The 18121-nt window shown below is 38.0% G+C and overlaps 1 protein-coding gene across 10 annotated transcripts in view; it reads left to right on the top strand.

The window, feature by feature from the left end:
- ZMYM6 (zinc finger MYM-type containing 6) overlaps window positions 1–18121 on the top strand; it is a 41554-nt gene that overhangs the window by 6085 nt on the left and 17348 nt on the right. For all 10 annotated transcript variants that reach the window (XM_032246865.1, XM_032246871.1, XM_032246867.1 and 7 more), the window contains 10 exons: window positions 3198–3282; window positions 4447–4696; window positions 8934–9108; window positions 9209–9400; window positions 11205–11355; window positions 11769–11884; window positions 12653–12940; window positions 13412–13562; window positions 15121–15293; window positions 16898–17045. In XM_032246865.1, the coding sequence (XP_032102756.1) occupies window positions 3198–3282; window positions 4447–4696; window positions 8934–9108; window positions 9209–9400; window positions 11205–11355; window positions 11769–11884; window positions 12653–12940; window positions 13412–13562; window positions 15121–15293; window positions 16898–17045 (1729 nt within the window). The remainder of the gene's footprint in view (window positions 1–3197; window positions 3283–4446; window positions 4697–8933; window positions 9109–9208; window positions 9401–11204; window positions 11356–11768; window positions 11885–12652; window positions 12941–13411; window positions 13563–15120; window positions 15294–16897; window positions 17046–18121) is intronic.

Below are 18121 nucleotides of genomic sequence, written 5' to 3'. Positions count from 1 at the left end.
ATATAAATCTGGGATTTGGAGATTGGAAAGTTACCTACATGGAGATGTAAGGCTCCCAGATAAAAAATAGGATGCCAGGTTACATTTGACTATCAAATAAACAATGGTGATTTTTACTGTAAGTGTGTTGCATGCAATACTTGGAACACACTTATTCTAAAATAGCATTATTTCAGCTATAGCTAAAAAGAAGGTTTCCTTTTCCTATAAGATAGTAGAACAGTTTGCTGAGCAATTTGTAGGTAAGGTGGAAGGGTTGAGGGATGTTGAGGGAGTTCTTAGTTACTTCTTTTTACTTGGTGAAATTGAAACATCAAAGAGCAGGAAAGATGTGGGGTTGGGACTTGTGAGCTATGAAGGTGTAGAAGAGTTGTGAGGTAAAAGAAATGAGTCAGGGAAATATAACAGGAATATTAGAAAAACTTTGGAAATTGAATTGATAAGGTAAAGTAATTTTTATTGAATCTTAAACACTCATTTTGGTAATTCGAAGATGTATATAATAATTTTAACTTCCTCTTCTTTTTGTAAATGTCAGTAAATATTGTTATTTAGGTATAATGTTTAAGAACATGCACTTTGGATTGAATAGACTTAGATTCATCCATTTAGCAAGTATTTATTAAATTACACAATTATGAAACTAATAAAAAGTATAAGAGCTAACATTTTGGCTGATTGCGGTGGCTCATGCCTGTAATCTCAGCACTTTGGGAGGCCGAGGTGGACAGATCATGAAGTTAGGAGTTCAAGACCAACCTGACCAACATGGAGAAACCCCATCTCTACTAAAAATACAAAATTAGCAGGGCACGGTGGCTCATGCCTGTAATCCCAGCTACTCTGGAGGCTGAGGCAGGAGAATTGCTTGAACCTGGGAGGTGGAGATTGTGGTGAGCCAAGATCGCACAGTTGCCTGCTTGCCCTCCAGCCTGGGCAACAAGAGTGAAACTCCGTCTCAAAAAAAAAAAAAAAAAGAACTAGCATTTTGTGTATGTATCGTGCTTACTTTTCACTAACTGTAAAATGTCATGCTATAAGTCATTTGTTCCCTCCCTCCCCATTGGCCCTATGGGTTAGGTAATATATCTTTACTTTACAGATAAAGAAATTGAAACTAAGAAATATTAAATAGCTTGTTTAGGAGACAAGATCATATCTGTTTCTGTCTGCTGTTGGAACCCATAGTCTTTTCTGTTATGTTGACTGTTTTGGGCGATTGGTTATACAGAGGTGAAAAAAACAGATATGGTCCCTGTCCGTAATGGATGTGATCTTTTCAGTCTAATGTGTGTGTAGGAGGAATGGTGAATGTTAAGGCATTAATCAAATTATCCAAATAAGTAATTAAATGATTTATTATGATAAGCGCTGTGAGAGAAAGGAGATGGGAGAGACTCCTACAACAGGGGAACTTAATTTCAATTGGGCCAGAGTTTGAATTCACTGTAGTAATTACTTTGTATTTTCACATCTATGAGGGTGATATCATGGGTTTTAGAACAGAGAGACTGGCTGGGCACAGTGGCTCATGCCTGTAATCCCAGCACTTTGGGAGGCTGAGGTGGGTGGATTACCTGAGGTTAGGAGTTCAAGACCAGCCTGACCAATGTGGTGAAACCCCATCTCTACTAAAAATACAAAAATTAGCCGAGCATGGTGGTGGGTGCCTGTAATCCCAGCTATCCAGGAGGCTGAGGATCACTTGAAAGCAGGAGGTGGAGGTTGCAGTGAGCCAAGAAGGCGCCATTCCACTCCAACCTGGGCAACAGAGTGAGACTGCATCTCAAAAAAAAAAAAGAACAGAGTGTCTGGGTTTAATTCCCATCTGTGCATGTAGTCTCTTTGTGACCTTGGGCAAGTTGCTGAACATCTCTTAGCTTCACTTTACTCATCTATAAAGAAGGTATATCTTATAGACAGCACCTCTTTGGGTACTCATAATAAATATCATGGGAAGTGGTGAATTAATGCAATGGTTCCTAGTTTTTGGCATTTAATAGTCTAAAGAAATTTCTAAAGTAACTTTGGAACTATCATAGCTACTCATTTATTTTGCTATGTGTAGGGAGATTAAAAATACAACTGCCATGTATTACCATCATTGATTCAGAAAAGTAAGACTATTTTTTAAAATTTTCTGTTTTGAAATATGTAAGGATATTTTAACATCAAAAAAAAAAAAGGATGGTTGTAATTTCAGAATAAAGGACCATTCAAGATAGGCATTTACATTTTTAAAAATGTTTCATGATTACATTTTGTTTTAAAACATTTTGAAGAATGTAAGAATAAATAGGATTTTGTCTGTGATGATTTTATGTATAACGAGCAGATTGCATTGACATTCTTGTATCTTTTCTGCCATTAGCAGAAAAGACAGCTTGTAAGTCTGTTGGCTAAAATGATTGAGATACAAACTCTAAATCATTCTGATTTAATTTTTTTTTTCTTTTGAGACGGAGGCTCCTTCTGTTGCCCAGGCTGGAATGCAGTGGCACGATTTAGGCTCACTGTAGCCTCCTCCTCCTGGGTTCAGGTGATTCTCCCGCCTCAGCCTCCTGGGTAGCTAGCTGGGATTATAGGTATGAGCCACCGTGCCCAGCCAGATTTAATTTCATTTATTGCTGCTTTTTGCCAGGCGTGGTGGCTCATGCCTGTAATCTCAGCACTTTGGGAGGCCAAGGTAGGCAGATCACCTGGGGTTAGGAGTTTGAGAGCAGCCTGGCCAATATGGTGAAACCCCATATCAACTAAAAAAACATAAAAATTTGCTGGGTATAGTGGTGCATGCCTGTAGTCTTAGCTACTTGCGAGGCTGAGGCAGGAGAATTGCTTGAACCCGGGTGGTAGAGGTTGCAGTGGGCCAAGATTGCGGCCAAGTGGGCCACTACCTAAAAATAGGTAGTGCTTAGCATTTGGAATAATTATCTATAACTCCCATATATCAAAATTACATTTGAAAAGTAGATAAAACTACTGTAAAAGATTCTCTAATTCTGAAACATTGTTGTTGTAAAGATTAAATCTAGTCTAATAACTTGTAAATTTTGACTTTTGAGGTGTTTGTGAAGGTGTTTATGATCAGGATGTTTAAGAGATTAATGGGATAGAATCATTTTTTTTGCTTGAATTTCTAGTTTACTTGCATCCACTATATTCATTGTTACTTTTTTCTTTTCTTTTTTTTTCTAAAGGAGTATGGATGTGCCCAACAGCCAAAAACTCAAGAAAGTGAATTGAAAATTAGTGCTGTGTTTTCAGTTAGTGACAGACCTCTTGGTAAGAAATGGAACTGTATAAGTTAATTACAATTAGTATTTGCTTATTCTGACTAGTAAAGTTGAGGGAAAGCATCTTTTCATGTATGTCTTTCTCTTTAGAGCTGTTTGTTTTTCAGACTGTGAGTAGTTGGTTTGCAGCAGTATTTAAAAATATAAAATAGAATAGGATTATATCAGAATAATATGTGTAGTAACGAAACATATTGTTTCATAAAACTTCTGTTTCAGTGATTAAATTGTACACACATCCCCACGTTTACAAATGTATATGTGTGAAAACTGGGTTATAATACTAAATGTATTTCCTACTTTGGGTCATGGTAAAAAAAAAATTGAAACCTCCGTTTTGGGGTGCTTATTGCCTCATTAACACTGAATTTCAAGATAGGAAATTTGTCCTAAAAAAGAGAGACTGGGCTGGGTGTGGTGGCCAACACCTATAATCTCAGCAAATTGAGAGGCTGAGGCAGGAGGATAGCTTGAGCTCAGGAGTTTGAGACCAGCCTGGGCAACACAGCAAGACCTTATCTCTACTAAAAATTTTAAAAAGGCCAGGCGAGGTGGCTCACACCTATAATTCCAGCACACTGGGAGACTGGGGCAGGTGGATCACTTGAGGTCAGAAGTTCAAGACCAGCCTGACCAACATATTGAAACCCTGTCTCTACTAAAAATGCGAAAATTAGCCAGGTGTGGTGTTGCATGCCTGTAATCACAGCTCCTCGGGAGGCTGAGGCTGGAGAATTGCCTGAACCCGGGAGGTGGAGGTTGCAGTGAACCGAGATTGCACCATTGCACTCCAGCCTAGGCAATGAGAGCAAAACTCCATCTTGGAAAAAAAAAAAATTAGCTGGCTATGGTGGCATGTGTCTGTAGTCCCAGCTACTCAGGAGGCCGAGGTGGGAGTACTGGTTAATTGTGGGAGTTTGAGGCTGCAGCGAACTATGATTGCACCACAGTGAGACCCTGTCTCAAAAAAGGAAAGAGAAGGGAGGGGATGGGAGGGGGGAAGAGAGAGAGAGAGAGAGAGACTGTATATGCATTAGTGTTGATACTAAAACTTTAAACACTGTATGTGCATTAGTATTGATACTAAAACTTAGACACTGTATATGCATTATTATTGATACTAAAACTTTTTTTTTTAATTTTGTTTTGATAGCCCAACAGTTGAACCCAGGCTTTCAGCTTTCTTTTGCATCATCTGGCCCAAGTGTATTGCTTCCTTCAGTTCCATCTGTTGCTATTAAGGTTTTTTGTTCTGGTTGTAAAAGAATGCTTTATAAGGGGCAAACTGCGTATCATAAGACAGGATCTACTCAGCTCTTCTGCTCCACAAGATGCATCACCAGACATTCTTCACCTGCCTGCCCGCCACCTCCTCCCAAGAAAACCTGCACAAATTGCTCCAAGTATAAAATTCTTGACACCCCTTTTTACTTTACTTTTTTTTTTTTTTTACGGTGTATATAGTTTAGTTCAAACATGCTGTTGATACTTTATAGCTCTTTATCATGTGTCTGTAGAAAGTAATGGAAGAATTTGCAAATTTTAAAGTTTTACAACATTAAATAAGTTACTTGGTATTAGAATATTGCCTAAACCAGTTTTCTATCACTTTAAATTTTACTGTGGAAAGAAGTAACAAATGACTTGTGGGAATTGCAGGACTATCCTGGAATTGTAGATGACAACCATTTAAATTTATATAACAGTTTTCTTGAAAGTTATTTGGTATAGCATAAAATAATATCACTCTTTTAATAGTATGTGAATGCTATTTAATTCTTTAAAAAGTAAAAACTCTACATAGTCACAAAAATGTGTTTATTTCTAATGTCCTTGTGGGGTCATTGTTGCTTTATAATAATGCTTAGATGCAGAGAGAGGAAAAAACAGCAACAAAGTTACATAAATCTTTCTCTGCCTTAGTACATTGGAAGGATTTGACATGTTTTGCCCATTTCTGTGATAGTGTAATTCGAGGAATACAGTGTGTTGTTAGTAGTCCCTACAGGCAAAAAACAGTAAGAGCTTGGTTTTAAATTGTGGCTCTATGATTTATCTCTGTGACTTTGGGCTAGATATTTAACTTTCTAAGCCTCCATTTCTCATCGGAAAATAATAGTTGCTTCCTAGGATTTCAATGAGACAGTGTTAGCACATGGCCTATCACCTAGCAAGTACTTAACAAATAGAATCCTGTTATTAGTAATAAAAATTCTATTGTGTATTACTATTTATAATTAACATAAATCTATTAAATATACATACATACCATACATATTAACATGTATACTTAACATATCACTTGTAGGACCCTATTTTGCCTTTGGCCATGTTTATCTGCTTTGTGTCTTGACCTAAACTATCTAAAAGTAGATCCTGCTATTTGGAAATTTCCAACAAAAAAGGAGAGAGGATTTTTTTTTTTCTCTCTTGCCCAGGCTGGAGTGCAGTGGCATGGTCACAGCTCACTGCAGCCTTGAACTCCCCAGGCTCAGATGATCTTCCCACCTCAGCCTTTCCAGTAGCTGGGACCACAGGCACACACCACCATGCCCAGCTAATTTTTGTATTTTTTTGTAGAGATGGTTTTGCTATGTTGCCCAGGGTGATCTCGAACTCTTGGGCTCCAGCAATTAGCCTGCCTCAGCCTTCCAAAGTGCTGGGACTATTGACATGAGCCATCATGCCTGGCCAGGAGAGAGGAATTTTAAATAGTTATATACCGTAAATCAGTTTTGTTGCAAAATGCCCTTCTAATTAACACTTTTATGTCATGTTCATGAAACTAATCTGAAAGAGTAGACTTCGTTTTCTATTTTTAGATTGTTTCAACATACCAAATATCAAAATAAAATTAAATAATTTTAAAGAACATGACTTATATATCCAAATGCCTCTTGTTTTCTTAAAAGTAGTCACCCTCGTCAGTGACTTTTTTTTTTTTTTTTTTTTTTGGAGACGGAGTTTCGCTCTTGTTACCCAGGCTGGAGTGCAATGGCGCGATTTCGGCTCACCGCAACCTCCGCCTCCTGGGCTCAGGCAATTCTCCTGCCTCAGCCTCCTGAGTAGCTGGGATTACAGGCACGCGCCACCATGCCCAGCGAATTTTTGGTAGTTTTAGTAGAGACGGGGTTTCACCGTGTTGACCAGGATGGTCTCGATCTCTTGACCTCGTGATCCATCCGCCTCGGCCTCCCAAAGTGCTGGGATTACAGGCTTGAGCCACCGCGCCCGGCCCAGTGACTTTTTAGCATAGTGCTGCTCTTACTCAAAATTTTTTTCGCCCTCTTTATTTGGCATTACCTTTAGAGCTTATGAAACATCCCTTTAGACTAGGTTAGGAGACAGATTCTTATCTTTTCAGCATGCATTTGATTTTTATGAATTGCCAAAGACTGCTTGATACCTTAATCGGGTCAATTTAGTAGCTAAATTGAGTCATACTATTAAAACATGAGATTTATAAAATTAAAAGTTAAAAAATAGTTCTAAGGGTTCATAAAACTTAAAAAAATTAGAAAAATGTTTTGAGCTATGTTATTGTTGGGAGAGGTGTGGTTTTTCTAAGATAAATGTTATGGTATAACACTCATTTGCATGTGTAAGGTTTAAAGTACATTTCTAATGTATGTGCACAAATTTTCATTATAAAGTTATTCTCTTTGATTTATGCATTTTTACTTACAATTTTTTCTTTTACTTATGCCACTGGCAGATTCACCTTATTAAGTGAAACTCTTTATTGCTGTGTTTTCGGTAGAAAAATCACTTTCAAAATTAATACTTCATCTGTATATAAGCATATTCTTTTGGTTTCCAAGATTTGCTGTCATATTTTTACAGTTCAGTTTTACATAATAATTTTTATTGTTGTTATTTTCTCATGGTTTAGCATCTAATACACCTGTATAATAAAGGTCCAGGATGGGAGGCAGCATAGTGGAATAATTAATTCCTTAGACTAGAATCAGACTGTCTGGATTTGTATTTCAGCTTTACTGCCTACTAGCAATATGACTTTGACAAGTTGTTTAACCTCTGATTCAGTTTCCTCATCTCTAAAGAGGCAGTTGCAATAATACTTAACCTCATAGTGGTTTGGGGATTTTTTTTTTTTTTTTTTTTTTTTTTTGAGACAGGGTCTCACTCTGTCACCTAGGCTGGAATGCAGTGGCACAATCCCAGCTCACTGCAATCTCTACATCTCCGGCTCAAGCAGTCCCCCCAACTCAGCATCCTGAGTAGCTGAGACCACAGGCATGAGTCAGCATGCCTGGCTAATTAAAAAAATTTTTTTGTAGTGATAGGGTCTTGCTCTGTTGCCCAGGCTGGAGTGCAGTGGTGTGATCACCGCTCACTGGAGCCTTGAACTCCCTGGGCTCAAGCCATCCTTCTGCCTTGGCCTCCCAAAGTGCTAGGATTATGGGGGTAAGCCACTGCACTCTATCATTTTTGTGGTATTTAAATTGGGTAATTTGAGTAAAGAGAATAATGCCTGGCACATAGTAATTACTTAACACACTTATTGTAGTTTATATTATTGCCATTATTATTTACTTTGTGGCCTGCACTAGTGTTTATAATTAGTTGTTATGCTTATCAGAAGAATGGCAATACTTAGCCTCTGTTTTACCCGGGTATTGCTATTTGTGCTTATTGCAATAAGTAGCTGTTACAAATTGGCTCTAGGAATCTCACAGAACCAACTATTTTTGTTCTTCCTGTCTGATTCTTGTCTCCGTCTGTCCTCTGATCCAAAGCCTTAACAGCCCTTTTGTCATGTGTTTCTTTGATCTTTTCAGTTATAGCTAAATATTATATATCATGCTTATTTTTTGTATTCTGGTGGCTCATCTGTTTCTCAAAATCTTGCGCTTATAATTTTTAAAAATTTATTATCTCAGCTGGACATGGTGGCTCATACCTGTAATCCCAACACTTTAGGAGGCCAAAGCAGGCGGATCACGAGGTCAGGGGTTTGAGACTAGCCTGGCCAATATGGCGAAACCCTGTCTCTACTAAAAATACAAAAATTAGCCAGCTACTTGGGTGGGAGTAGTCCCAGCTACTTGGGTTGGAGGCTGAGGCAGGAGAATCACTTGAACCTGGGAGGTGGAGGTTGCAGTGAGCCAAGATCATGCCACTGCACTCCAGCCTGGGCAACAGAGCGAGATTCTGTCTCAAAAAAAAAAATTCATTTTTTGTCTCATTTCTGTTCTACTCTGGGCACCCTCTGGCTAGTAAGAGAACCAGTGTCTTGTGGTCTGGAGTTGTGGGATGGCCACTGACTGGTCCCATTGGCTATAGCAGATGAAACTTGGTTGGTGCTGAAAGCCTTCCTATTTTGTCTTCAGCATCTGGCTGGCAGTATTTTAAATATAATTTGCTCTTGACAAATTTATGAATTAGGTATCATAAACCCCATTTTATACATAAGGAAATTGAGATAGTAATTACATCATTCATTGTCACTCACCTAATAAATAACAGAACTCATCATCAAATCCAGGTCTGCAGATGCCTTATCCTTTTTCTACCATACAATAGCTGCCTTTAGTAAATGTTGTTTCAACTCACAAAGAGGAGGAATTTACAGTTGTGAAGAACACATTTCATTTTACCTTTGTTATTTATTTTTAGAGACATTTTAAATCCTAAGGATGTGATCACAACCCGCTTTGAGAATTCCTCTCTCAGCAAAGATTTCTGCAGCCAATCATGCTTGTCTTCTTATGAGCTAAAGAAGAAACCTGTTGTTACCATATATACCAATAGCACTTCAACTAAGTGCAGTATGTGTCAGAAGAATGCTGATGTAAGTTACATTTTACTTTTATTGGGATTCTGCTCAAAGAGTTTTTTTTTTAAACTGGCTCTGCTTATTTTCTGTATTTATGTGTGTGTTTATTTCCTAGATTCGGTTTGAAGTTAAATATCAAAATGTAGTACATGGTCTTTGTAGTGATGCCTGTTTTTCAAAATTTCACTCTGCCAACAATCTCACCATGAACTGTTGTGAGAACTGTGGGAGCTATTGCTATAGTAGCTCTGGTCCTTGCCAGTCCCAGAAGGTTTTTAGTTCAACAAGTGTCACGGCATACAAGCAGGTATGAATATCTATCTGTTGCATGTAGTTAGGCTTACTCCTTCTGATTTGACTGCACAGAAATGAACTACAAAATGAGAGTGAGCTCCTCCCATTAGTCCATCCTGATGCGTGATTTCCCTTCCAGAAAATGCGATAGACTCTGATGGTATGAGGGATGATTATGGTGGTAAGTTGATATAGGTAAAATAGTTCCCTTTTTTAAAGGCTCCCTTCATAGCTAAGAATTCACAAATGTGATTTCTTTTTTTTTTAATTGAGATGGGGTTTTGCCATGTTGCCCAGGCCAGTCTTGAACTCCTGAGCTCAAGCTATCCACCCGCCTCAGCCTCCTGAAGTGCTGGGATTACAGACGTGAGCTATAACTCCCGGCCTCATAAATGTAGTTCCATGATTTTCTGTGAGCATGAAATATTTTGTGATGTATTGATAGCAAGAAAACCATATTATAAATAAACCTTAAGCAAGAGTTAAGATGATAAAATCAGTGAATTTAAACAAAACTTGTCTTTTTCATTTTAAAATGTGTTTGGGAATGAATTGGAATTATTTAGTCAACACTGCCTCATGAGAATACTTTAAGTAATTTTATTTATTGTAATGAATAATGGATTGAGCTGGTTACTAAATATATCACCTTTTGTCAATTTAATTATTACCGAATGATTTGTGGTTTTAAAGAAGTTGTTCTTAAAGATATAAAGATGTATCATGTAAATGATAAACATTTTTTTCAGTTAGCAAGTTTGATTTGTTACTTCCTCTGAGCAGTTGGAAATGGACATATGGACATTCATCACTGAAAAGAATCTCTTTTTTTAAGAATTGCCATTTTTGGCAGTCTGGTTACTACTTTCACAGGAAAAGAATCCATGTTATTTTACATATGATCCCAAAATCAGTAACATTTCTAATTTTGTTACTGGTATTATACTCTATCTTTTTACTAGAAGATTATGTAGTGAAACCTCACAATTTATATTTTTCTACTATTTTTTTTTCATAATGAGAGATTTAGTGTGTCACTGACAGCATAGTGTAGTGGTTAGGAGCCTGAACTTTGGAGCCTGATGAGATGAGTTTAATTTCCTACTTCTTCTGATCATCTGTTAATTAAAGTTAATTTAAACCTTTTGTTAATGTAATTTTTGAAAGCACCTCACTTTGTCATTGAAAGGATTCTGTGATACACTATGTATAAATTGCTTAGCCTGGGGCCTGGTTCATGGTAAGCATTCAGTAAGTTATAATATTGGTTATGTAAATGGTAGCTATTTTTGTTATTTCTTAAAACATGAATAAACTTATAGGCAGATTTTTATTATGAAACTCAGCTTGAAAAATAGGTAGTTCTATAGGATCTCTATTCATATACATTAAGTATCATTTCTATCTCCTGCTGAAGAGTCTCACAAATTAAGAAACCTTAAAGGTGATAGACTCTCCTAGATTGACGTACATGACTATAAGGAGAATGGCCCTTTGGTTCATGAATTAGCTGGCCTTCTCTGGTTATTGGTGATATAAAAGTATGTAATGACTACCTAATTCATTACTTGTGTTTGAATTAGTGTGTTTTGTTTACTAAGATACCTATCTGAGTAGTTACTAATTTTCTTCCATTTCTATTTTTTTATTGCGTGGAAGAACTTATTTTCCCACTTCCCAATAGTGTGGTTTCATCGTCATACTCAAATATTTCAACTAAGGGCCGTGATTGTAGGAAGCTTTTCTTTTTACTTTTTTGAATAATATGTAAATATGTATGCTTGTACTAGGTTTCCAATGTTATTTTATTTTAATAGAATTCAGCCCAAACTCCTCCATATGCCCTGGGAAAGTCATTGAGGCCCTCAGCTGAAATGATTGAGACTACGAATGATTCAGGAAAAACAGAGCTTTTCTGCTCTATTAATTGCTTATCTGCTTACAGAGTTAAGACTGTTACTTCTTCAGGTAATGTTTAAATTTGATAAATTTATAGATTTAATAACTATTGAAGAAAAATGTAACTGCTTTTCTTTGATTTTGTTACAAGCTAAATTTATCTATTTATTTAAATAAAGACCCGAGATTGACTTTTAAATAACTTTTATGTGAAAATAATTTTTCACTGATTTTCTTGGTTGCAATTTATATAGTATTTTATAGTTTTATATGTGAAAAGAAAGAAAAAATACTTAGAATTTCCAAGTTAGTTTTTCTGTAAGTGGGACTTAATTGAGTTTAGTTGTAGTTAGATTTCAGATTTTTGTAAAGTTTCTTGATTTTTTTTTGATGTTATTTAATTTTTCATTCTCCCAGTACATTTTTGGATTGTTTATTCATTTGTATAACTTAATAGTTGGTTTTTATTTTTTGTCACCAAGGTGTCCAGGTTTCGTGTCATAGTTGTAAAACCTCAGCAATCCCTCAGTATCACCTAGCCATGTCAAATGGAGCTATATACAGCTTCTGCAGCTCCAGTTGTGTGGTCGCTTTCCAGGTATGATCTAAGGTAGCACATCATGCATGTGGTTCTCTTAGGCATTGATCTGTGGCACAGTGTTAACTGCTAAAGGCCCATTCTTATGAAAGTTTAAATTTGAATTGAAAAGAAAAAAATTTGTTTCAACCAGGGTCCCAAGCAGGTCATTTCTACAAAATATCTGAACCTAGATATTGGGTGTCAGCAATTTTTTCTTTATTTGGAATCCTTGCCTAAACGATCGTTCCCTCCCACTTTCTCCCTTGGGTCTCTCTTCAAAAAAGATGGAAGCTAGGATTATGGTTTGGGTAGGTGGTATGGTGAAGAACAGTAGCCTGTTGGGATTCACATACCCCTTCCTGTCATCCTGGGTCAGATACCTAGTGACTCCTGGCATGGAATTGTAAGCATCCACTCGTCCCATTTTCTCCGCCCTCTCTGCAATACACACACAAGAGTAGAGTTTAGTAATCCCCGGGGTAGGAACATGTTTGACCCAGTATCCTTGGCAGCAGGGAGAAAGAGACTGCTGGTGGCTATTGTGTCTTTATAGCCATCAGAAGCTAGTTGATGATGGGAGTGCAGGTGGATGAGGGGGGGTGGGAGGAAGGAGAGGCCTGCTTTAATTTATTAGAGGAAGTATGCCATTTAAACTCTTTCTGTGAGATAGAAAATTAAAAAAAAATGTTGGTGGGGGACTTAATTTATTAAAATGAGGAAATGAAAAGTACCAAGTTATCTTATTTCTCAGTTGATAAAATCTTTACCTTATTTGTTTTAATTCAGAATGTATTTAACAAGCCAAAAGGAACAAACTCTTCAGCAGTGCCCCTGTCTCAGGGCCAAATGGTTGTAAGCCCACCCTCCTCCAGGTCAGCAGTGTCAACAGGAGGACGTAACACTTCTGCGGTTTCCCTTAGTGCCATCAGTTTCTCTGCTACAGCTGGCCTCCAGCCTCTCAGGCCTCTCGCTGAACAATCCCAGCAAGTTGCTTTAACCCATAGAGTTGTTAAACTCAAGTGTCAGCAGTGTAACCATCTGTTTGCCACAAAACCAGAACTTCTTTTCTACAAGGTAAACAGAGATCATGAAAAGGATTGAATATAAACTTATCCAATAGAAACACTTTTGTCTTTTTAATTTGGATCACTCGGCCAGGAGCAGTGGCTCACGCCTATAATCCCAGCACTTTGGGAGGCTGAGGCGGGTGGATAACGAGGTCAAGAGATCGAGACCATCCTGGTCAACATAGTGAAACCTCGTCTCTACTAAAAATACAAAAATTAGCTGGGCATGGTGGTGCACGCCTGTAGTCCCAGCTACTCGGGAGGCTGAGGCAGGAGAATTGCTTGAACCCAGGAGGCGGAGGTTGCGATGAGCCGAGATGGTGCCATTGCACTCCAGCCTGGGTAACAAGAGCGAAACTCCTTCTCAAAAAAAAAAAAAAATTTTTTTTGATTTTGATCACTCAATTTGCTTTGACATGAAAAGGACTTCTTAAAGCAACTGTTCAGTTAACTCTTAATGACTGTTGTTTCTCTGCAGGGTAAAATGTTTCTGTTTTGTGGCAAGAATTGCTCTGATGAATACAAGAAGAAAAATAAAGTTGTAGCAATGTGTGACTACTGTAAACTGCAGAAAATTATAAAGGAGACTGTGCGATTCTCAGGGGTTGATAAGCCATTCTGTAGTGAAGGTAAAGACAAAGTTCTCAGGGGTTGATAAGCCATTCTGTAGTGAAGGTAAAGACAAAGTTGTTTTATCCACAGAGCATGTGGTCGTTATAATTCATGATGACTTAGGCAATTAAGCCACGATTAGTTTTCACATTCTTTTTGTCTTATGAGATATAATGAGAAGTATTTTGGAGGCTGGGCACGGTGGCTCATGCCTGTAATCCCAGCACTTTGGGAAGCTGAGGTGGATGGATCACTTGAGGTCGGGAGTTCAAGACCAACCTGACCAACATAGTGAAATCCTGTCCCTACTAAAAAACCCCATTTCTATACAAAATTAGCTGGGCAGGGTGGCACATGCCTGTAATCCCAGCTGTTTGGGAGGCTGAGGCAGGAGAATTGCTTGAACCTGGGAGGCAGAGGTTGCAGTGCAGTGAGCTGAGATCACACCATTTCATTCCAGCCTGAGTGACAAGAGCGAAATTCTGTCTCAAAAAAAAAAAAAAAAAGTTTTTTTGAGTTGTGTTTATAGTTAATTCACTTTAAAGTTAATCTTATTATTCATTATTATTTGCTTATTTATTTTTTGAGACAGGGTCTTGCCCTATTGCTCAGGCTGGAGCATGGTGGCATGATCTTGGCTCACTGCAGCCTCCACCTCCCCGTTTAAGTGATCCTCCCACATCACCCTCCCAAGTAGCTGAAGCTACAGGAGCGTGCCACCATGCCTGGCTAATTTTTGTATTTTTTGTAGAGATGGGGTTTTGCCATGTTGTCCAGGCTGGTCTTGAACTCCTGAGCTCAGGTGATCCCCCCACCTCAGCCTCCCAAAATGCTCGGATTACAGGCATGAGCGACTGCACCTGGCTGAAAGTTCGTCTTTTAAAGTGTGATAAAAAACTGTAAACATGATTAGATCAGTGGTGTTAATAAATCTCTTCATAAGTTTAGCTATGACATCAGAGATCTTTTTGTTCTGGCACTCATTTGTAAAGAGGAACTTAAAACAGTCGCTGCTTCTCGGCTTAAAAAACCTTTATACCGGCCAGGCATGGTGGCTCACACCTGTAATCCCAGCACTTTGGGAGGCTGAGGCGGGAGGATCACCTGAGGTCAGGAGTTCGAGACTAGCCTGACCAACATGGAGAAATCCCTGCTCTACTAAAAATAAACTAGCCAGGCATGGTGGCACATGCCTGTAATCCCAGCTATTCGGGAGGCTGAGGCAAGAGAATCACTTGAACCTGGAGGGCGGAGGTTGCGGTGAGCCGAGATCATGCCATTGCATTCCAGACTGGGCAACAAGAGCGAAACTCCATCTAAAAACAAACAAAAAAAAAACTTTTATACCTCTGAATGTTTCTAAATATAAATGGCCTAATATTTAGAGTATATTGAAAAGGTGATATAAGTTTGGTTTGTGAATATAGAGACTGTCCTATAATCTACAGGCAAATAATTACATAAGTATTTAGAAAGTAACTTAAAGTTTTATATCTAAGACCACAGAAATTTATTTTACCTCCTCCAAGTTAATGTAAATTTGATCTTTCTTCCTTTCATCCCTCTGATCCTCAGTTTGCAAATTCCTCTCTGCCCGTGACTTTGGGGAGCGATGGGGAAACTACTGTAAGATGTGCAGCTATTGTTCACAGACATCCCCGAATTTGGTAGAAAATCGATTGGAGGGCAAGTTAGAAGAGTTTTGTTGTGAAGATTGTATGTCTAAATTTACAGTTCTGTTTTATCAGGTAAATGTGATGATACACTTTTTTTGGCTTCCTGAAATTAGTGCCAATTGTTTTCTATTTAAAATACGTTCAGATACTGTGAAGAAGAATTTGGTGTTTAGAGCTGGATAAAATAATTTATGGGCTATAATAGAAACATTCAATTGAATATAAACATGAAGTCTTTGGGATAAAAGGAGTATAGGATTTCTGTAGACTTTGCTGTTGATTGGATAAGTTCCTTTTATTTTTGTCTTCTTATAAGGCACATTGTCCTTATTCGACTTCTTTCAGGTTAGAATTTCACATAATGTTGCCTGAAGTGGCTCTCTCATTCAGCTACTCTGAGGAATTTGAAGTCAGACCTCGTCTCACTTCATAGGCTGAAGGACAATAACTGGCAATCATTACGACCTCCTTTTAAAAAAGATTAACTTTTTGAAAGTCTAACTGGTAGCTATAGTTAGTTGAACCACTAATACATGTCTTCTGCTCCACAAGTGTTATTTTATTTAATCCTTTCCATAGTCCCAAGAGGTAAGTATATTATTGCCATTTTATAAATAAGGAAAAGGAGAGAGGTCCAGGGATGTCAAGTAATATGCTCTTCGGGAAGCTGGTAGGTGACAGGAAGACAGCATCTGTAACTCTGGTGAAATCACCGTGTGCTTGTCTACTTCACCCCCAAAATAGAATTTTATTGTCAGGGGAGGGTAATATATTTTTCATGATTGTATAATTAGGACCAGTCACAGTGTTTAAGACAAAGGATGTCTAATTAAATATTTGCTGAATGAATAGAAATCTTTGACTCCAAAGCCCATATTATGTCAACTGCTGTAAACTGCTGCTTAATTTTTTTTAAGTTGAACCTATATATTTTTTTAACTTTTTTCTTCATTGTGTATCTTTTCTTCCCACCCCTCCCCACACCACCCTCTCCAGACAGAATCTTGCTCTGTCGCCTAGGTTGGGGTGAGATCTTGGCTCCCTGTAGCTTCCGCCTCCTGGGTTCAAGCGATTCTCCTGCCTCAGCCTCTGGGTAACTGGGCCTAGAGGCGTGCACCACCATGCCTGGTTATGAACCTGTCTTTAGATTCCTTTATTGGTAATTTTGAAAACAGAAGAGCAATTTTTTTTTTTTTTTTTTTTTTTGAGACTGAGTCTTGCTCTGTTGCCCAGGCTGGAGTGCAGTGGCACGATCTCAGCTCACTGCAACCTCTGCCTCCCAGATTCAAGTGATTCTCCTGCCTCAGCCTCCTGATTAGCTGGGATTGCAGGCATGCACCACCACCCCTGGCTAATTTTTGTATTTTTAATAGAGACAGGTTTCACCATGCTGGTTAGGCTGGTCTCAAACTCCTGACCTAGTGATTTGCCTGCCTCAGCCTCCCAAAGGGTTGGGATTACAGGCCACAGTTTTTATGTTATCTTGATTTAGGGCATCCATATGAAACAAATAATTAAATATATATTTTAAAAATCAGTATTTTAAGGTAAGAACTTTACATTTTGTAGTCTCAACTGACTCATGTATCCTGTTTTTATAGTGCCTTTTTTCATGATCGTTATATTTTCGTTATTTTATAGTTTTAAGCCTTTCTTGTCTAACGTTTGTTTCTCAGATGGCCAAGTGTGATGGTTGCAAACGACAGGGTAAACTAAGTGAGTCCATAAAGTGGCGAGGCAACATCAAACATTTCTGTAACCTATTTTGTGTTTTGGAGTTTTGTCATCAGCAAATTATGAATGACACTCTTCCACAAAATAAAGGTAAAATTAAACTTAGCTGATGGGATCTTTATGTCAGTTGTAGGATACTATCAGCACACACAGTTGTAAATAATATAATAAAAACAAAATTTCACTGGCTTCAAATAGCCTGAATTTCCTTAAAATTTTCTTTAAGAAGTCTTTAAGATTTCTCCTTGAGGGAAAATTAATTCTAGTGCTTTTTGCTCTGATAGTGAAGCACACCAAAAGACAAATAATGTATATGCACTAATTTTTATAGGAAAATTAGATTTGATTGAGTTTGATTGAATGTGTCTGTACATAACTTAAACTAGGGATATATACTATTTAGCTAATAAAGTAGAAATAAAAATAGAAAATCAGGGCAAAGGGAGATCATAGTTAATATAGTTGCTGTGACTGGTGTAAAATTTGATTCAGAGTTTGCTTATGGGCAAGGAGAAAAGAACAACACATTAATTATCTCAGAAAATATAAAATAGACCAGTTCTTCATGGGTAGCAAAGTTTATCTTGGCTAAGAATAAAATAATTTTGCAAGTAGGACGACTAATGTGGTCAGATTATCCAGGTGAGTAGATAGATCCGTGGTGTATTCATAAAGTAGCTCTCCTAAATATTTCTTTCTTAGTATTAGATTGAAAACATTTGGTAGCCAGGCGTGGTAACTCACACCTGTAATCCCAGCACTTTGGGAGGCTGAGACGTGCAAATTACTTGAGGCCAGGAGTTCGAGACCAGCCTGGTAAACATAGTGAAACCCCATCTCTACTAAAAATACAAAAAATTAGTCAGATGTGGTGGTACATGCCTGTAATCTCAGCTACTCAGCAGGCTGAGGCATGAGAATTACTAGAACCCGAGAGACAGAGGTTGCAGTGTGCTGAGATCATACCATGGCACTACAGCCTGGGTGACCGACTGATATTGTCTCTCTCAGAGAAAAAAAAACAGTTGGCATTATGTTCTCTGATTAAAGCCTGTGGTGCTACCTACTTGACAGAGCTTTGGCTCCTTGCAGGCTGGCCATTGCCTACCTTTGCAGTCTTATTAATGTTTACCTTAATTATAAATGCCTTGTGCTAATCTTTTGTG

The sequence above is a fragment of the Sapajus apella genome, unplaced genomic scaffold, assembly GCF_009761245.1.
Source record: "Sapajus apella isolate SASKATOON/1434 unplaced genomic scaffold, GSC_monkey_1.0 scaffold62, whole genome shotgun sequence".
Classification (NCBI taxonomy): domain Eukaryota; kingdom Metazoa; phylum Chordata; class Mammalia; order Primates; family Cebidae; genus Sapajus; species Sapajus apella.
The sequence above is the reverse complement of the archived record's forward strand: the minus strand, read 5'-3'. Positions and strand labels throughout refer to the sequence as shown.